Source organism: Maylandia zebra, linkage group LG13, assembly GCF_041146795.1.
Source record: "Maylandia zebra isolate NMK-2024a linkage group LG13, Mzebra_GT3a, whole genome shotgun sequence".
Taxonomy (NCBI): domain Eukaryota; kingdom Metazoa; phylum Chordata; class Actinopteri; order Cichliformes; family Cichlidae; genus Maylandia; species Maylandia zebra.
The window spans coordinates 549,454-567,201 of record NC_135179.1 but is presented as its reverse complement, the minus strand read 5'-3'; the positions used below and the strand labels follow the sequence as shown (position 1 = coordinate 567,201).

At 46.0% G+C, this 17,748-nt stretch overlaps 1 protein-coding gene across 5 annotated transcripts in view; it reads left to right on the top strand.

The window, feature by feature from the left end:
• The window catches only part of hspa12a (heat shock protein 12A), a 75,143-nt gene that overhangs the window by 43,039 nt on the left and 14,356 nt on the right, over positions 1-17,748 (top strand). For all 5 annotated transcript variants that reach the window (XM_024804792.2, XM_024804790.2, XM_024804791.2 and 2 more), the window contains exons 5-7: positions 4,876-4,980; positions 5,949-6,065; positions 10,773-10,944. In XM_024804792.2, coding sequence (XP_024660560.2) covers positions 4,876-4,980; positions 5,949-6,065; positions 10,773-10,944 — 394 coding nt within the window. The remainder of the gene's footprint in view (positions 1-4,875; positions 4,981-5,948; positions 6,066-10,772; positions 10,945-17,748) is intronic.

Genomic DNA, 17,748 nt, shown 5'->3' with positions numbered 1-17,748 from the left:
CACTAATATTATCAGGACCTGGCTCTTGTTCACATTGACTGTATGAAAGGCCTTTTTAACATCGCTGAGTTCAATGATAAAGTGCTGAGTATCTCTCAGTTTCTGTTTCAGTTCAGAAATATCCTCGCTGAAATCAGAAGAACTAAAACGAGCATAAAACATGTTTAAAGCGTTTGCAAAATCTCTGTCTGAATTAAAACCATCTAAAATGACCTGACTGCTGCTCTGAGGAGTTTGAAACCCTGCTATGGTTTTCATACAAGTCCAGGCAGACCCAAAATTTTTTGCAGCACATTTGCTTTCAAGAAGGTTTTTGTAGCTCTGTTTTGCTTTCAAGAGCTCGATTTTCAGGTCCTTGGTGGCTGTCTGAAAATCAGTAACAGCCCCCTCTTTAAAGGCCTGTCTCTTTTTCCTTAAACAGGATTTGACGCTTTTAGTGACCCATGGCTTATTGTTAGCGTAGACTTTAACGCGCTTACGGGGTATAATCATGTCTTTACAAAATACTGCATAAGAGCTAGTAACATCCACCAAAGCGTCGAGATCATCTCCACAAGACTGAATAAAAACTTCCCAATCTGTAAGCACAGATTCTTCTGACCATATGTCAACATCCTTAGTCTTTGTCTTCTCTCGTTTTAAGACTGAGATGCACACAGTTATGGTCAGAAGATCCCAGAGGAGGAAGCGGGAGGGATTTATAAGCATTCTTCACCGATCCGTAACAAAGGTCCAACATTTTATCCCGTCTGGTAGGACAGGATACATATTGATACAGATTGCCCAAAGTTGATTCAAGAGAGACATGGTTAAAGTCCCCCATTATAAAGTTTGGGCGTCAGGAGAGAGCGCCTGCAGCTTCTGCACTACGTCTGAGATGATGCTGCAGGTGGAGGCGGGGTGAGCCCTGAATGTAAGCTATGGTAATAAAAAGTTGTGGAAACTCACGAGGGAGATAAAAAGGGCGCAGCGACACGGATAAAAGTTCAACATCTGGTGTACAAATACACTCTCTAACAGTCACAGCGCTACAGTAACGTTTGTTCACATACAAGCATACTCCCCCTCCTTGAGATTTCCTTGTTACCCGTGCATCCCGATCCCGGCGAAAGGGAGCTCCAAAACCGTCAATTGAAAAATCGGTGTCCTGGTCCAGCTCCGTCGGCCATGTCTCGGAAAAAGCCATCACTCAGCTGGAACCTGACGTTTCCCTGGAGTTCATCCAGCTTGTTCCTAAGAGACTGAACATTTCCAAGGATAACAGACGGCAGGGGAAACCGACTGACCTGTTGTCTCCTCAGACGCAATTTAACACCTCCACGTCTCCCTCTTTTCCTCTTCTCACTCGTTCTGTTAGAGTCTCTATGTATAAAATCCGGCATATGAGGTGAGGTCCTTACCATCAAGTTTTAACAGTTCGTCGCGGGAGCAAACAATCCTCAGCTGACTCACGGCCTCGCCCACATCATCGGAAACAAGCCAGCACAGTAGAAATCCAACCACAATGAAGAAAAAAGAATCCATGATGTTCTCACTGTTGTGGAGCGTCACTTTGTAAGAAAACTGTCACTTCCTTCAACCAAAACACATGCCAGCGATAGAAACGAAAAGAAACGATAAGAACTTAAACACTTAAAAACTTAGGATGCCAAGCTCTCGCTCACTGCCGGTCTCTGCGTGCGCATGCGCCCTGGATTGGTGTGGTTAATGGGTGGAGTAGGCCTGAGGTGCTTGGTGGAGGACTTGTTACAGGCACAGGCAGGACAAATGGCAACAGACTCTCTCACATCTTTGTTTAGGGATGGCCACCAGAAATGTTGTCTGAGAAAAGTTATTGTCCTTCTCACTCCTGGGTGGCACACGAACCTTGGATAACCCAATGGGCCCAATAGATAACAGCGGTTATCCATTGGGCCAACTCTGCACATCCATAACCCAACGGATATTTCCCACATCATAATTTTGTTCTGCGGTGGGAGAAAAAGGCGCTCGGCTGGAGTTTGCCTTGGGGATCAGACCTGTGAGACAGTATGCCCCTACACCAACCAGGTGGTGGGAGGACCAGGTGAACGGTACCTTGAGTGAAGCGAACCAAGGGAGCGGAGCGGCGACTTGGCTGTAGTTTCTTATGAATTACCTGTGGGAATTGGCAAACACTAGAAAACGCTGGAGCTGTTTTCGAGACTCTGGGACGTCACCTGCCCCCTGGCCAAAATGTGACCCATGAATGAGACAGTGGTGGCATGAAACTTACGTTTTTCTGATTTCACATATAAACGATTTCCCAGTAGTTGCTGCAGAACGCTCCTCACCTAAATCCAGTATTCCTCGAGAGATATGGAAAAGATCAGAATCAGAAGCTAATCTCGAAAACTATGAATCCCTAACTTGCCAGTCAGCTGGGAAGTATGGTGCACTTCAGTGGATGGTTTTGTGTTTGGTCAGCAACTGGAAAAGAATCAGGAGAATCAACAGAAGTAAAAACAAGGAAAGAAACAGGAGAAATCCGCAGAAATCCCCTATGTCTATCCCCTATGATTAACTAGTCTGAAAGTAAGTTACACAATAACAGTCAAAGACACACGTTCATTCATTTAAAACATTTCTATACATTTAAAATACTTATGTGAATATTTAATATAGCTACATATCAGCTCTACTGAATTTCTGAGTTTCACAAGCAGACATAGAGCTCACGTCACAAATTTTAGTGACTTTAACAATATTATACATTTTAATATTGATCTAGCTGACATTAGGTTATGTACACTGCACGCAATAGGGCTTTGTAGCCTGATGTCACGGGAGGGGGCGTGGCCAGGAGTTTTGGTCAAGGGGCCATTTGAACATGCCAAACAAAGGGTGAAAGCACACGGATAATGTGAGCCATGGTTCGTACTTGGCGTGTTGTTGGTTGTAGTGTTAGATTGCACAATCGGGAAGGGAATAAGCTGGAAAATGGGCTCTCTTTTTATCATTTCCCCTTCTAGAAGCAACGTCAGGCATCACATGTATCGGATATTACCAAAAGAAGACGTCAGGCCTGGATAGCAGCGGTGAGACGAGCTGATATGGAGTTCTCTACCATAGATTTCTGTTGGTGTGCTGCTGGATAAGATAGTTAAGATTTGCTGCATTTTGGTAAATATGTGCCCAAATGTGGTTGTCAAACCTCGGTGAAATGAAACTTGCTCTTATTAAATATTTTTTAAAATGCTGTGTTGTTTGTACAGTTCATTGTAACCCATGTAACTTTCTATGAAGTGCTTTCAATAAAACGGAAAGGACATATGTTTTTTAGTTTTTTTATTCAAGACTTGTTCAGATGTACTTGAAATGCAAACTATTAACATGGCTACGCACAGCTGGCATCAATCATGACCCACAAAATAAAACACTTGGTTATTTAGAGCAGCCCTTCTTTTGAGAAATATTTTCCCACTAGTTCAGGAGGACACACTTTTTGGAAGAAGTCTTGTGCTTTCTTCAAACGCGGTTCCCAGAAATCCACATCAGGGAAGATGCGTATCACAGAAAACTCTCTTTGTGGCCGAAGGCAGAAGTTTGTGTCTTGTGCAGCCAATGCCTGCTTTATGCTGTGGACAGTTAATCTCCAGATACATCTTCCCACAACAGTCACACATTGTGAGTCCGTCTGGAGATGCTCCGAGTTCTGGAAAATTTGTGTTCACTAAAAAACCGCATAAACTTTGCTGCCATTGTCTCGGTGTAGGCCTTTCGTGCGTCCTCTTCATGTGTAAGATCTTGTTTGCACAGTAGACACAGACTTTTCGAGGTTACACACACGATTCACAACACTGGTGTGTCCAAACTTGTAGCAAGTACAGCATGCATCACTGAAGCTGCGACTCTCCCTGCACGCCAGCAAAACCAAGCAGGGGTCTTGTGCTGAAATCTGTGTTTGTTTTGGTTCATGGCCTGCTAAAAGAGTGCCGCGCTCCCACAATGCATTGCGGCTTTACGTCAACTCCAAAGCCCTATAGAACCACATATTATAGAAGCCAAAGGTTCAAATAAGTTGGGCGCACCTTCACTTTGTTTTTCACAGAAAACAGTTCTGTATACTGGATACTAAATTGCGTTAACATCAACGGCTAAAGTGTCTAACATAGTGTGAGAAATGCAAAAATAAAGAGATAACCAGGGGGCAAATATTTTTGCTGTGCTCTGTATTTCTGCCAATGGCTTTTGGCTCAGAGCCCGTTACTGCTCATAATTACAACACACTTTTCTCCCACAGTCAACAGTTACTGAAGTAAAAGGATCATTACGTGGATATTCAGGGAGTCCCTCCATCTGAGTCTCTCATAATCGGCTTGTTTTTTGTACAATATTATTATGATTAGGAGTTTTCTGAGTTATAGGCCCACTATAGGGATATGTCAAAATGTTTCACTTTCTATTTTTTTCCCAGCAAGTACAGGTACAGACGTGAGCCATGTGAAGTTTGAAAATCCAAAAAAAGACCACTGCCATTCAGCCCACCATGAGCTTAAATATGTGGCTACTTGAAACATGCTGTTACATCTGATAGACCTTTTTTTTACATACATTATGAAACTGAGTGCATCCAATGGCTGTGAGTCCTTCAGTGTCAGAATAGTTGGTGTCACTTCACAGACAGACACTTTTTTACCCCAGCTGTTTTTGTCAAGTTTAGATGTTTACCCGTGACTCATGCATGTTACAATAACTGATACGTCTAAATTGGTCATGGATGAGAGGTCGTTAAGAATGTATGGAGTAGATTGTACAGTGTGGCGTGGTAGTAGATGCGTGTGGACAATCCACAAAGGGAATAGAAAAGAAACTAGCAGTGATATATTGACTGTGATGTCTTCTCTCTGCAATCAGAACCTGTCCATCAACACTGACCTCCATGCAGCTAATGGGAAGCGTGTCAAAGCTCTGGACATCTTTGCCTATGCGTTGGCTTTCTTTAAGGAACAAGCACTGAAGGTAAGACATGTTTTCTGTTCTCTTACTCATGCAAAGTAATATTTTCTCCTTTGATTAAGCTTCTGTTGACAAACATTGGAAGATGTGTAGAATTTAACCCTTTAAAGCCGGTCGGAGCGGGCACGCTCCATTTTGCGTAACTATTTTTAAATTCCGGTAGCACTGCAACCACGTAAGCTAGCACAATAATTTTTTTTGCATATGAAACCGGAGGAGTTGTACTTAGATCTTATGCCATCAGCTTGTCCTCGGTCACGGTTTCCTTCCACATATAGCTTTGCAAAAACTGTATAAAAAGCACTTGCAGCAACAAAAACATAATATTCCAGAAACACGCTTTGCCGATCCGATCAGCTGTTTGTAACACTTCCTACGTCCATTAGCGTGAACTGTCGCATGTCCGCCATGACCTGCCCGAAACCGGAAGTGACGTCATTTTGCGGAAATGTAGTTTTTTACCATCAAGGCCTCATAAGCCTATACTGGTGTTTTTAAAAGTTATGTTTGACTTTATGACTTTCTGTGTCGTTTCTGGGATGCTTTGGACTCATATTGCACTGCTGGAAATAGTTTATTTTGATGCATATGCTGTTATTTTGCAAATTTGCATTATAATATTTATTTTCGTTTTTCCTGCAGCATATGAAAATTGGTTTATTTCAAAAATAAAACTATGAAGACACTCAAAATAAATTTCCTGTGGTGGGAAACTAGTTTGTGCAACTTTTTTGTATTTACAGTTTTGAGGGATAAGCCTCTTAAATTTCTCTAACTAGAAATATATGTTAAAAAAACAAAAAACAATTTTCAATTTTTTTGTAGTTTATTGCACTTTTTTGCAATTTATGTAATTACTATGCACTTAATGCATACATATTATTAAAATTTGGGCTTTAATAGTTGTATTGATGTATAGCAACTTGAAATGCATAAGGATTAAATGGCGCGTTTAAATGTTCTTTCAACAGGAGCTGAGTGATCAGACAGGCGGCGAGTTTGACAACAGTGATGTCAGATGGGTGATCACAGTTCCTGCCATCTGGAAAATGCCTGCAAAGCAGTTCATGAGGGAAGCTGCTTACAAGGTAGACTCTTCCCCCACTCACCCACAAATGTAGTGGTGATTTTAACATTAAGTAGAATTACTGTTGAGTGTCGTTGTATCCATACCTGTAAATCCATACATCCATGTTCTGCTGCTTATCTGGGTTCCCAGTCACAAGGGCTAAAATCTAATCACAGATATCCAGACCTCCCTCTGCTTGGCCACTTCCTGGAGCTCTTCTTGGGGTACACTGAGGTCACTCCAGAGATATAATTACTCTAATGTGTCCCGAATCTATAAAAATCCTCCTGCCAGCTGGACATGGCAAAAACACCTCACTTAGAAGATGTTGGGTGTGCCCCACATAGCAAAATTGGTATGGCCCCGATCTGGCCCACACAATGTGCTTACACATGGCCCACATACCGCAAAGAATGACGGCCCTTTGGTGGCCCAGATCTGGTCTGCCAGAGGTGGCCAACACATGGGCCAGCACAAGACCAGTTGCAGACACGCTGGTGGTCCTGTGCTGGCCCATGTGTGGATTACCTCTGGCAAACCTGATCTGGGCCACCAAAGGGCCGTCATTCTTTGCGGTATATGGGCCATGTGTAAGTTGTGTGCAGCCACGGGCCAGTTGCAGACACACTGCTGGCCCTGTGCTGGCCCAGACCAGTTTCAGCTCTGGCCCCTGATGTCAGCCTAATGTGTAGCTTAACCAAGACATGTGCCGGAACATAATAGTGCAAAAGTAACATGACGAAACTCTGTTCAGACAGTGAACGGACTGACTCTTATATAGCACTTTTCTAGTGTCCCAGATTACTCAAAGTGCTCTGTACGGCATGCCACATTCACCCAGTCACATAATTTTCTCTAAACAGAGTGCTTCCTAACTACATTCATGCACATTCACACTCTTGACATGCAGACTGGAGGAGTCAGGGATCGAACCACTAACCTTCCGATCAGTAGGTGACCTGCTCTACCTCCTGAGCTACAGCTACCCACTGGCAACGATGAGTAAACCGTCACTAGGTTTTGGATAAAGTGTACACTCACAAATCTGTCAAACTTGCATTTAAAACGTTGGCTACCATAGCAGTATAGTATTGCAACATGGCATTTAGGTCTTCTAACTAAATTTGCACATTTAGAGGACAACGTCTGAATGCATTGTTGAGACCATGTGTTATAAAACCAGTGTTTCAGGCTTTGCATCTGTAAAAACATCTTCTTAATGTTATGCTTAGATGATAAATTAGCTCAAGTCAGACTTGAAATACATTGTTGGAAACCCTGAAGATGATGAGGAAAATTGAAGTTTAACAACAAACTGCTTGGTTGAAACAAGTCTTAACTGTTCAAACCACTAAATGGAAATTCTTACAAAGCAGACTTTTGGTATTAAATTTGTTTCAGGTGACATTTGCAAGATCTGTAAGAGTCTTTGTTGATACCACGGCATCATGTTTGTCTCTGACTGCCAAACCCGTCGTATGGCTGTAGCTCAGGTGGTAGAGCAGGTCACCTACTAACCAGAAGGTTAGTGGTTTGATCCCAGTGTGCATGCCAAATATCTCGGGCAAGGTACTATTCCTACGTTTTTCTGATGCCATCAGGGAACGTAAATGTTAGACATTTGAAACAGCGTATTAAAAAGTGAAGGAGGTAAATTGTGTGAAGTGCTCAGAGTAGAAAAGCACTGTATGAGAATCAGTCCATTTACCATGGCTGAATGCGCCTGGTACATGCGCTGGACACATGTGCTGCAGCTGTCCAAGTAAAAGTTAGCTGAAGGGAAAGTTGTTGCCCTGCTGGAGATCACTAAGTTTGGGTCAATACAAATTTGGTTTCCACTGTGCCACTCAGCTCCTACATTTTCCACATGTCAGCAGCTGCTTTTAATTGGTGGCAGCATTAGTTACAGTAAAGCCACTGCTTTCGTCTCTAACTGCTTCAGTGCAGCTTCTCTGGACTTTCTGTTCAAAGCAGAGCAGCTGATTTTGTGCATTTAAAGTAGCCATGAGATGAAGTAAGGAAAGAAAACTAAAGGAAATGTGAACAACGACACAAATGTGAGATGCAGTCGTTATCACTTTCATCTTTGTTTTGGTGGACTGTGATTTGTAACAGCTGCAGTTTTCTGTTCTGTGCTTACACTGCACGTGTCATTCCTCACCAGCAGTTCTTAATCACTGCTTCATATCACAGCTAATGTGCAGCATTAGTCACAGCACATTCTTCACTCTTGATTGCAGATTTGTATAATCGCCATGTTATGCATTCATTGCATTCCTTGGCCTGTTGCTTCCTGTGAGTAGAAAAAGTTGTTAATTGAACTTTATTGTATTTAACTTGGGACGGCTGTAGTCAGATTTATTTTCAGTTCAGTTTTATTCTTATAGTCCTGATTCACAACACAAGGCACCTCAATGAACTCTGTATTTAAAGTTCGGCATATTGTTAGAGAGATAATCAAACAATGTTCCATCCACCTTTTTATTTTATTTATATTATTTTTTTCCCCTCATTGTATTTTGTTTTCTCTTCTTTCTTTTGCACCTTTGTGGTCCAGCTACCCAATTTCGCTGTGCAAGAAACTGCACAATGACAATAAAAAGCTCTAAGTCTCTAAGTCAGTGTTTAACAACAGTGGGAAGGAAAACTCCCCTATAAGAAGAACGAAACACCAGTACAACCAGACTGAGGCACCCGCTGGGGGTGAGGATAAAACAACTAGAGCAGAGAGAGTGAGGACAAAAGGCGGCCTACGGGAAAAAGAGCAAGAGTTTAATATTTACTCATGATTAAATAAAGTAGTGTCGAAACAGGTGAGTGAAGGACAAATGCTCAGTGTATGATGGGAAGCCTGCCAGCAGCCTAAGCCTATTGGAGCATTAAGGTGGTCAGTCAGCACTAACTAAAAGGAAAGCTTTAAAGCTGAGTGTGTGCCTGTTTCACTAATCCAAACTGGAAACTGGAAGCTCTGCCTCCCATTCTAATTTTAAAAATCCTAAAAACCAGAAGTACAACTGCGGTCTGAGACTGAAGTACTCTGGTAGTGATGATGATCAATTAAATAATCTATAAATACATGAATTTGCTTTTTTAGCTCCACTCCAAGATAGGTGCACTAATAAGAAAGTGAAATGAGTCGCCAACGGCTGCATATATACAACAGCAAACAGACCTGGAAAGAATGTGCAACAAACATGTGTGAGTGTTTGTGTAGATGTCTTTGACATCCTTATAGTGAGAGTGAGAAGCTGCAATAACACAACCAGGAGCCGCAGGACCCAGGAGACCATAGAGTACTGATCCGAGGCTACACATCACAATGACAACTTCGTGTCCACCCCAGGACTAAGAAGAGGGAGGCCCAGATGAAGCACCATGGCTAAAGATCAAGAGCCCTAGAAGACCAGAGGCAAGGGGCAGCCCACCCTGCCATAGGCCAGCCATCCCAGCATGAACGGGGCTGCAGGTGCCCAAAAACCACCCAACACCAAGCAGATCCACCTCCCACGTAGAAGAGACTGAGCCATCCCAGACCACAAACTAGGGCGCAGTAAGGAGTCAGCAAGTCCCAGACCCAGACCACATCAGCACTCTCTGAAGTGTGGGTGAGCAGCCTGCAGCAACTGTGCTGCAAGCTGTGTCCGTGTTATATGGTCCTGCACGCCTGTCCAAATGCTCTGGCAGTGAATATGTGAAGACACATGGTTTAGGTATGGTATCCCAGCCTCACCCAGCTGGTGAGGCTGGGTGAGGCTCACCAGCTAAATTGAATTCTCTCTAGAAAGAGAATTCAATTTAGAATGATGTCTTTGCTAGGCATGGAAGCAAATACATCATTTATACTCCTTACTTCCTTATACATTGCCAAGAAAACTGTTCTGATGAACTGGAAACCAAAAAACTGCTTATGTGTCCATCTATATAGAATTTTACTGCATGATCAAATTAATCAGGAGGAAACTTTTGCTTTTTCAAAAAACCAATGACTTTGTTTCTCTCTGGTCCCCACTGATCAGTTACATCACCTAGTGGGGGTGGGTGGCTGTATTTTCTTTTTCTGGTCAATATATTGTTGTAAGTTGGTGTTGAGTCTGTCAGAGAGGTGTTTATGCTAAACCTTTAACGCTGTTACAGGTCTTACTGCTAAAGCTAATGAAAGGCAAAGCAGAGAGTGTTACGTTTCCACAGAGTGTTTGTTCCAGCTTTGTGTTCTGGCTTTTGTTTTTTAAACTTTTATTCTTGATGGTGTGTTTTTCTATTTAAAAATCCATATGCTTGTCTAGTGACCAGTCCATAAAGGGTTTATTAGGCATCAGTGAAAACAAATAGTGGATTTTTAATTGTTGCAGCTCTCTTCATGAGTGATGTAGTCATGTACGAATAACCAGAAGAAAAACTTCTATATACGCTAAATTGTGAAATAGTTAAAGTGTCAGACTAAAAAGAGGAAGGTTTTAATTGTAAATATTTTAATTGTGACAAAGCATAAGAGACCGGATGATCTTGTAGATTAAAAGAGAAAACCCCATTTTCTCAGGGGGCTGTAACCTATCCCACCTGTCACAGGGTCAAAGGTGAGGTACAGTTGTGACTAATAATTCAGCAAACACGGGGTACCTCAGTGTATACTACATGTGGACACAGTAGAAGAAGCTGAAAAGACAAAAGAAACCTTTTCTTGTCCTTTAAAGCTGAAGCGTATTGTGTTGTGCATGCTCTTGTCTAGTCTGGTCTGGTATCCCGGGAAAACCCTGAGCAGCTGATCATCGCCTTAGAACCTGAAGCAGCATCGATCTATTGCCGCAAGCTCCGCCTCCACCAGATGGTGGACCTGGGCACCCAGACCACACAGAATGGCTTCAGCCCCTCTGACAATGTGGGCAGTGGGATGAGCCAAGGTATGTCTCACTAACAGATATAAGAGATTATTCTGAAGCCACGAGCATGTTTTCATTCATACATGCACACAGTCATGTTCAGTGTTTGATTTCCGATGGCAACATTGTTACTGGCATCATAACATTTTCCCTTATGTTGTTTTCTTTATAGCATCACCAGGTAATTATTACACAACTTTTCAAAAACGATTCAAACGTACACCAACTCGTTTCTTTTGAGTCTTCACATTTCCCTTTATGTTTGCTTCTTCTCTGAGAATTGTGTTGTACTAATCAGCTTCTTCAGATTTATTATCCATCAATCCGTACATTTTCTGTCACGTACAGTGGGGCAAAAAAGTATTTAGTCAGCCACCGATTGTGCAAGTTCCCCCACTTAAAATGATGACAGAGGTCAGTAATTTGCACCAGAGGTACACTTCAACTGTGAGAGACAGAATGTGAAAAAAAAATCCATGAATTCACATGGTAGGATTTGTAAAGAATTTATTCGTAAATCAGGGTGGAAAATAAGTATTTGGTCACCTCAAACATGGAAAATCTCTGGCTCTCACAGACCTGTAACGTCTTCTGTAAGAAGCTTTTCTGTCCCCCACTCGTTACCTGTATGAATGGCACCTGTTTGAACTCATCATCTGTATAAAAGACACCTGTCCACAGCCTCAAACAGTAAGACTCCAAACTCCGCCATGGCCAAGACCAAAGAGCTTTCGAAGGACACCAGGAAAAGTATTGTAGACCTGCACCAGACTGGGAAGAGTGAATCTACAATAGGCAAGCAGCTTGGTGTGAAAAAATCAACTGTGGGAGCAATCATCAGAAAATGGAAGACATACAAGACCACTGATAATCTCCCTCGATCTGGGGCTCCACGCAAGATCTCATCCCGTGGGGTCAAAATGATCATGAGAACGGTGAGCAAAGATCCCAGAACCACACGGGGGGACCTGGTGAATGACCTGCAGAGAGCTGGGACCAAAGTAACAAAGGTCACCATCAGTAACACACTACAACGGCAGGGAATCAAATCCCGCAGTGCCAGACGTGTTCTGCTGCTGAAGCCAGTGCATGTCCAGGCCCGTCTGAAGTTTGCCAGAGAGCACATGGATGATACAGCAGAGGATTGGGAGAATGTCATGTGGTCAGATGAAACCAAAGTAGAACTTTTTGGTATAAACTCAACTCGTCGTGTTTGGAGGAAGAAGAATACTGAGTTGCATCCCAAGAACACCATACCTACTGTGAAGCATGGGGGTGGAAACATCATGCTATGGGGCTGTTTTTCTGCCAAGGGGACAGGACGACTGATCCGTGTTAAGGACAGAATGAATGGGGCCATGTATGGTGAAATTTTGAGCCAAAACCTCCTTCCATCAGTGAGAACTTTGAAGATGAAACGAGGCTGGGTCTTCCAACATGACAATGATCCAAAACACACCGCCCGGGAAACAAAGGAGTGGCTCCGTAAGAAGCATTTGAAAGTCCTGGAGTGGCCTAGCCAGTCTCCAGACCTCAACCCCATAGAAAATCTGTGGCGGGAGTTGAAAGTCCGTGTTGCTCGGCGACAGCCCCAAAACATCACTGCTCTCGAGAAGATCTGCATGGAGGAATGGGCCAAAATACCAGCTACTGTGTGTGCAAACCTGGTAAAGACCTATAGTAAACGTTTGACCTCTGTTATTGCCAACAAAGGTTATGTTACAAAGTATTGAGTTGTATTTTTGTTATTGACCAAATACTTATTTTCCACCCTGATTTACGAATAAATTCTTTACAAATCCTACCATGTGGATTCATGGATTTTTTTTTCACATTCTGTCTCTCACAGTTGAAGTGTACCTCTGGTGCAAATTACTGACCTCTGTCATCATTTTAGGTGGGGGAACTTGCACAATCGGTGGCTGACTAAATACTTTTTTGCCCCACTGTATCTAGGTCACGGGGGCAACAGTCTAAACAGAGCCCAGACCTCCCTCTCTCCACCATCTTTCCTAGCTCCTCTGGGGGACACCAAGATGTTCAAAAGCCAGCCAGGAGATGTAATTGCTCCAGTCTGACCTGGGTTTGCTCCCCGGTCTCATCCTGGTGGGACATGCCCAGCAAATCTCACCTAGGATGTGCTCAGGAAGCATCCTGGTTAGATGCCTGAAATGGCTCCTTTCCTTTTCGAATCTGAGGTTTGACTAATAGATCCTCTCCAACTCTCTGGCATACATCCTCCCAGGGGGCTGAGAAGCTTGAGGCCCAAAAGTTGCAGCACACTCTCTGGTACACCCTCTTGAAGAGGGTCAGCCAATCCAGAGGCAGTGTCCTTGCAGTGTTGCAGATGCGTGTCAGCCATGCAAACTGCAACAGAAAGTTGGGAAAGTCAGGGTGAATCTTGGATGTTGGATAGAAAACACTCTGCTTCACAGCTGAGCATGTCAGTCCCTGCAGTCACATCCCCTCCACATTAGTGTTAAAGTTTCCCAGTATTAAATTCGGTTCTTTTGTATTCTTTACGGCCAAAAAGACACAGTTCAGAAGTGGTCCTGAACACAAAACACACAACCCCAGGTCTGAAGCACAAACAGAAGCCTAGGTATTTATGCACTTGCTCTCTACGTCACACCACACTTTACGTTTCGATCAAACAGCCTAGTTGGTTTCACTTTCTACTGCAGTTACCACGCTTCTGCAAACGCATGCAGTTTCCTGTCAGCACTTTTGGCACAGAGTGTACTCAGAGTTAGGCCTTTCTTATATAAAGCAATATAATCAGCATATAAGCATTTAAGATTATAAATGTAAACCTCAACACCAGTAAGACAGTCGAGTCATCAGGTGGGACCAGTGTCTCTCGCCCTCAAACACCAGTTTGGGCGCTCTCCCACCAAAAAGTGGACGTCACATATATCTAAAACCAGTTTCAGCAACTGGGGGTTGGATCACCAATACGTCCACCCTCAGCTGCTGCCTGGTCCACAGCGCACTGGTCCCCTGCAGCCCCTCCTGTGTGAAGGGGTACAACCATGTGGCTCGTTCGGGCTGAGCATGGCTGGCTCCGCGGGCTAAGGCCAGACCACCAAATGCTTGCTCATGTTGCCCCCACTAACCCAAAACATAGGAAAGTCATTTGCAATCGAAATCTGTGCAATAGTAATTAGGGGTGAAATTACATGAAATTTCAACCTCCCATCTGAGCAAAAGGACTTTAATTATGGTTTTATTAGGCCTGGAACGAGTTAAACATGTGGCCTGTTTTCTATGCTTCCACATTAAAAGCAGGACAGAATCATTTCTAGTCTATCAAGCAGTGTGCCAATGATGCAAAGTGAAAATGTTAAACAGCAATGAGCTCTCTGTGCGTTCTTTCTCACATATTTAAGTTGTATTTGGTGCAAAGCATGTGTTCATCACCACAACCAAAACAGAAGACTTACAAGGTTTATCAGTCCTATTGTTAGTCTGCATAAAGACAAACTCCACATTCAAAGACTCATTTTGGCCTTGCTTGTTTCCATTTGCATTGTTGGTTCTTTTGTGTATCCATGGATACACAAAAGAACCTCCTTGAATCGCTACCTTATCGTGGTAGAGGGGTTTGTGTGTCCCAGGGATCCCAGGGGCTATGTTGTCTGGGGGCTTTTGCCCCCTGGTAGGGTCTCCCATGGCAAACTGGCCCTGGGTGAGGGAGCAGACAAAGAGCGATTCATAAGACCCTTATGAAAAGGACACCGAGGGAACAGTTTACCCTGCCCGGGATAGGGTTACCAGGGCCCCGCCCTGGAGCCAGGCCCGGGGAGGGTGCCCGAGGGCGAGCGTCTGGTGGCCGGGCCTTAGTCCATGGGGCCCGGCCGGGCACAGCCCGAAGAGGAGACATGGGCCCATCCTCCCGCAGGCCCACCACCCGCAGGAGGCGCCATAGGGGTCGGGTGCATTGTGTGCCGGGTGGCGGCCAGGAGCGGAGGCCCTGGCGGACTGACCCCCGGCTGCCAAGACTGGCAATAGGGACATGGAATGTCACCTCTCTGGTGGGGAAGGAGCCTGAGTTAGTGCGTGAGGTTGAGAGGTACCGGCTAGATATAGTCGGGCTCACCTCTACGCATGGCTTGGGCTCTGGAACCAGTCTCCTGGAGAGGGGCTGGACTCTGTCTCAGTCTGGAGTACGTTGGGGTTTTTCCCGGTGGACGAGAGGGTTTGTTCCCTGCGCCTTAGGGTCGGGGAACGGGTCCTGACTGTCATCTGCGCTTATGCGCCGAGTGGCAGTTCAGAGTACCCAGCCTTCTTAGAGTCCCTGGGGGGGGTGCTGGAGGGTGCTCCACCTGGAGACTCTGTTGTCCTGCTGGGAGACTTCAATGCTCACGTGGGTAACGACAGTGAGACCTGGAGGGACGTGATTGGGAGGAACGGCCTCCCTGATCTGAACCCGAGCGGTGCTTTGTTATTGGACTTCTGTGCTAATCACAGTTTGGCCATAACGAACACCCTGTTCGAACATAAGAGTGTCCATAAGTGCACGTGGCACCAGGACGCTCTAGGCCGTAGGTCGATGATCGATTTTGTAATTGTATCGGCAGACCTGCGACCATATGTTCTGGACACTCGGGTAAAGAGAGGGGCTGAGCTGTCAACTGATCACCACCTGGTGGTGAGTTGGATCAGGTGGCGGGGGAGGACGCTGGACAGACCTGGTGCACCTAAACGCGTAGTGAGGGTGTGCTGGGAACGTCTAGCAGAGGCCCCAGTCCGCGAGATCTTCAACGCACACCTCTGGCAGAGCTTCAACAGCATTCCGAGGGAGACTGGGGACATTGAGTCCGAATGGACCATGTTCAGCGTCTCCATTGCCGAAGCTGCTGCATTGAGCTGCGGCCGCAAGGTGGTTGGTGCCTGCCGTGGTGGTAATCCCCGAACCAAATGGTGGACACCAGAGGTGAAGGGAGCCACCAGGCTGAAGAAGGAGTCCTATCGGGCTTGGTTAGCCTGTGGGACTCCGGAGGCAGCCGACAGGTATCGACAGGCCAAGCGGAATGCGGCTCGGGCAGTGGCTGAAGCAAAAACTCGGGTGTGGGAGGAGTTCGGAGAGGCCATGGAAAAAGACTTTTGGACTGCCTCGAAGAGATTCTGGCAAACCGTCAGATGTCTCAGGAGGGGAAAGCGGTGCTCTACCTGCACTGTGTATAGTGCTGGCGGAGCGCTGCTGACGTCGACTGAGAAAATTGTCAGGCGGTGGAAGGAATACTTCGAGGACCTCCTTAATCCCACTGACACGTCTTCCGAGGAGGAAGCAGAGTCTGGGGATGAGGGGAATGACCCGCCAATTTCCGGGGGCGAGGTCACTGAGGCAGTTAAACAACTCCTTGGTGGCAGAGCCCCTGGTGTTGATGAGGTCCGCCCCGAGTTCCTGAAGGCTCTGGACGTTGTAGGGCTGTCCTGGTTGACACGCCTCTGCAATGTTGCGTGGAGATCAGGGGCAGTACCTGTGGACTGGCAGACCGGGGTGGTGGTCCCTATCTTTAAGAAGGGGGACCGGAGGGTGTGTTCCAACTATAGGGGGATCACACTCCTCAGCCTCCCTGGGAAAGTCTATGCCAGGGTGCTGGAAAGGAGAGTTCGTCCGTTAGTCGAACCTCGGATACAGGAGGAACAATGCGGTTTTCGTCCTGGTCGCGGAACACTGGACCAGCTCTTTATCCTCTCCAGGATACTTGAGGGTGCATGGGAGTTTGCCCAACCAGTCTACATGTGTTTTGTGGACTTGGAGAAGGCATTCGACCGTGTCCCTCGGGCTGTCCTGTGGGAGGTGTTGCGGGAGTATGGGGTGTCTGGCCCATTGCTACGGGCCATTCGATCCCTATACAACCGTTGCAAGAGCTTGGTTCGCATTGCCGGCAATAAGTCGGACTCGTTCCTGGTGGGTGATGGGCTCCGCCAGGGCTGCCCTTTGTCTCCGGTTCTGTTCATAATTTTTATGGACAGGATTTCTAGGCGCAGCCAAGTGGCGGAGGGCTTTCGCTTTGGTGGCCTCAGAATCTCATCTCTGATTTTTGCAGATGATGTGGTTCTGTTGGCTTCATCGGGTGAGGGCCTCCAGCTTGCACTGGAACGGTTCGCAGCCAAGTGTGAAGCAGCGGGAATGAGGATCAGCACCTCCAAATCTGAGGCCATGGTTCTCAGCCGGAAAAGGGTGGAGTGCCCACTCCGGGTCGGGGATGAGTTCCTGCCCCAAGTGGAGGAGTTCAAGTATCTCGGGGTCTTGTTCGCGAGTGATGGGAGAAGGGAGCCGGAGATCGACAGACGGATTGGGGCTGCAGCTGCAGTAATGCGGACGCTGCACCGGTCCGTCGTGGTGAAGAGGGAGCTGAGTGTAAAAGCGAAGCTCTCAATTTACCGGTCGATCTACGTCCCTACCCTCACCTATGGCCACGAGCTGTGGGTAGTGACCGAAAGAACGAGATCGCGGATACAAGCGGCAGAAATGAGCTTCCTCCGAAGGGTGGCTGGCCTCTCCCTTAGAGATAGGGTGAGAAGTTCGGCCATCCGGGAGGGGCTCAGAGTAGAGCAGCTGCTGCTCCACATCGAAAGGAGCCAGCTGAGGTGGTTCGGGCATCTGATAAGGATGCCCCCTGGGCGCCTCCTGGGTGAAGTGTTCCAGGCATGTCCCACCGGGAGGAGGCCCCGGGGCAGACCCAGGACACGCTGGAGAGATTATATCTCTCGGCTGGCCTGGGAACGCCTTGGTGTTCCCCCGGATAAGCTGGAGGAGGTGGCTGGGGAGAGGGAGGTCTGGGCCTCTTTGCTTAGGCTGCTGCCCCCGCGACC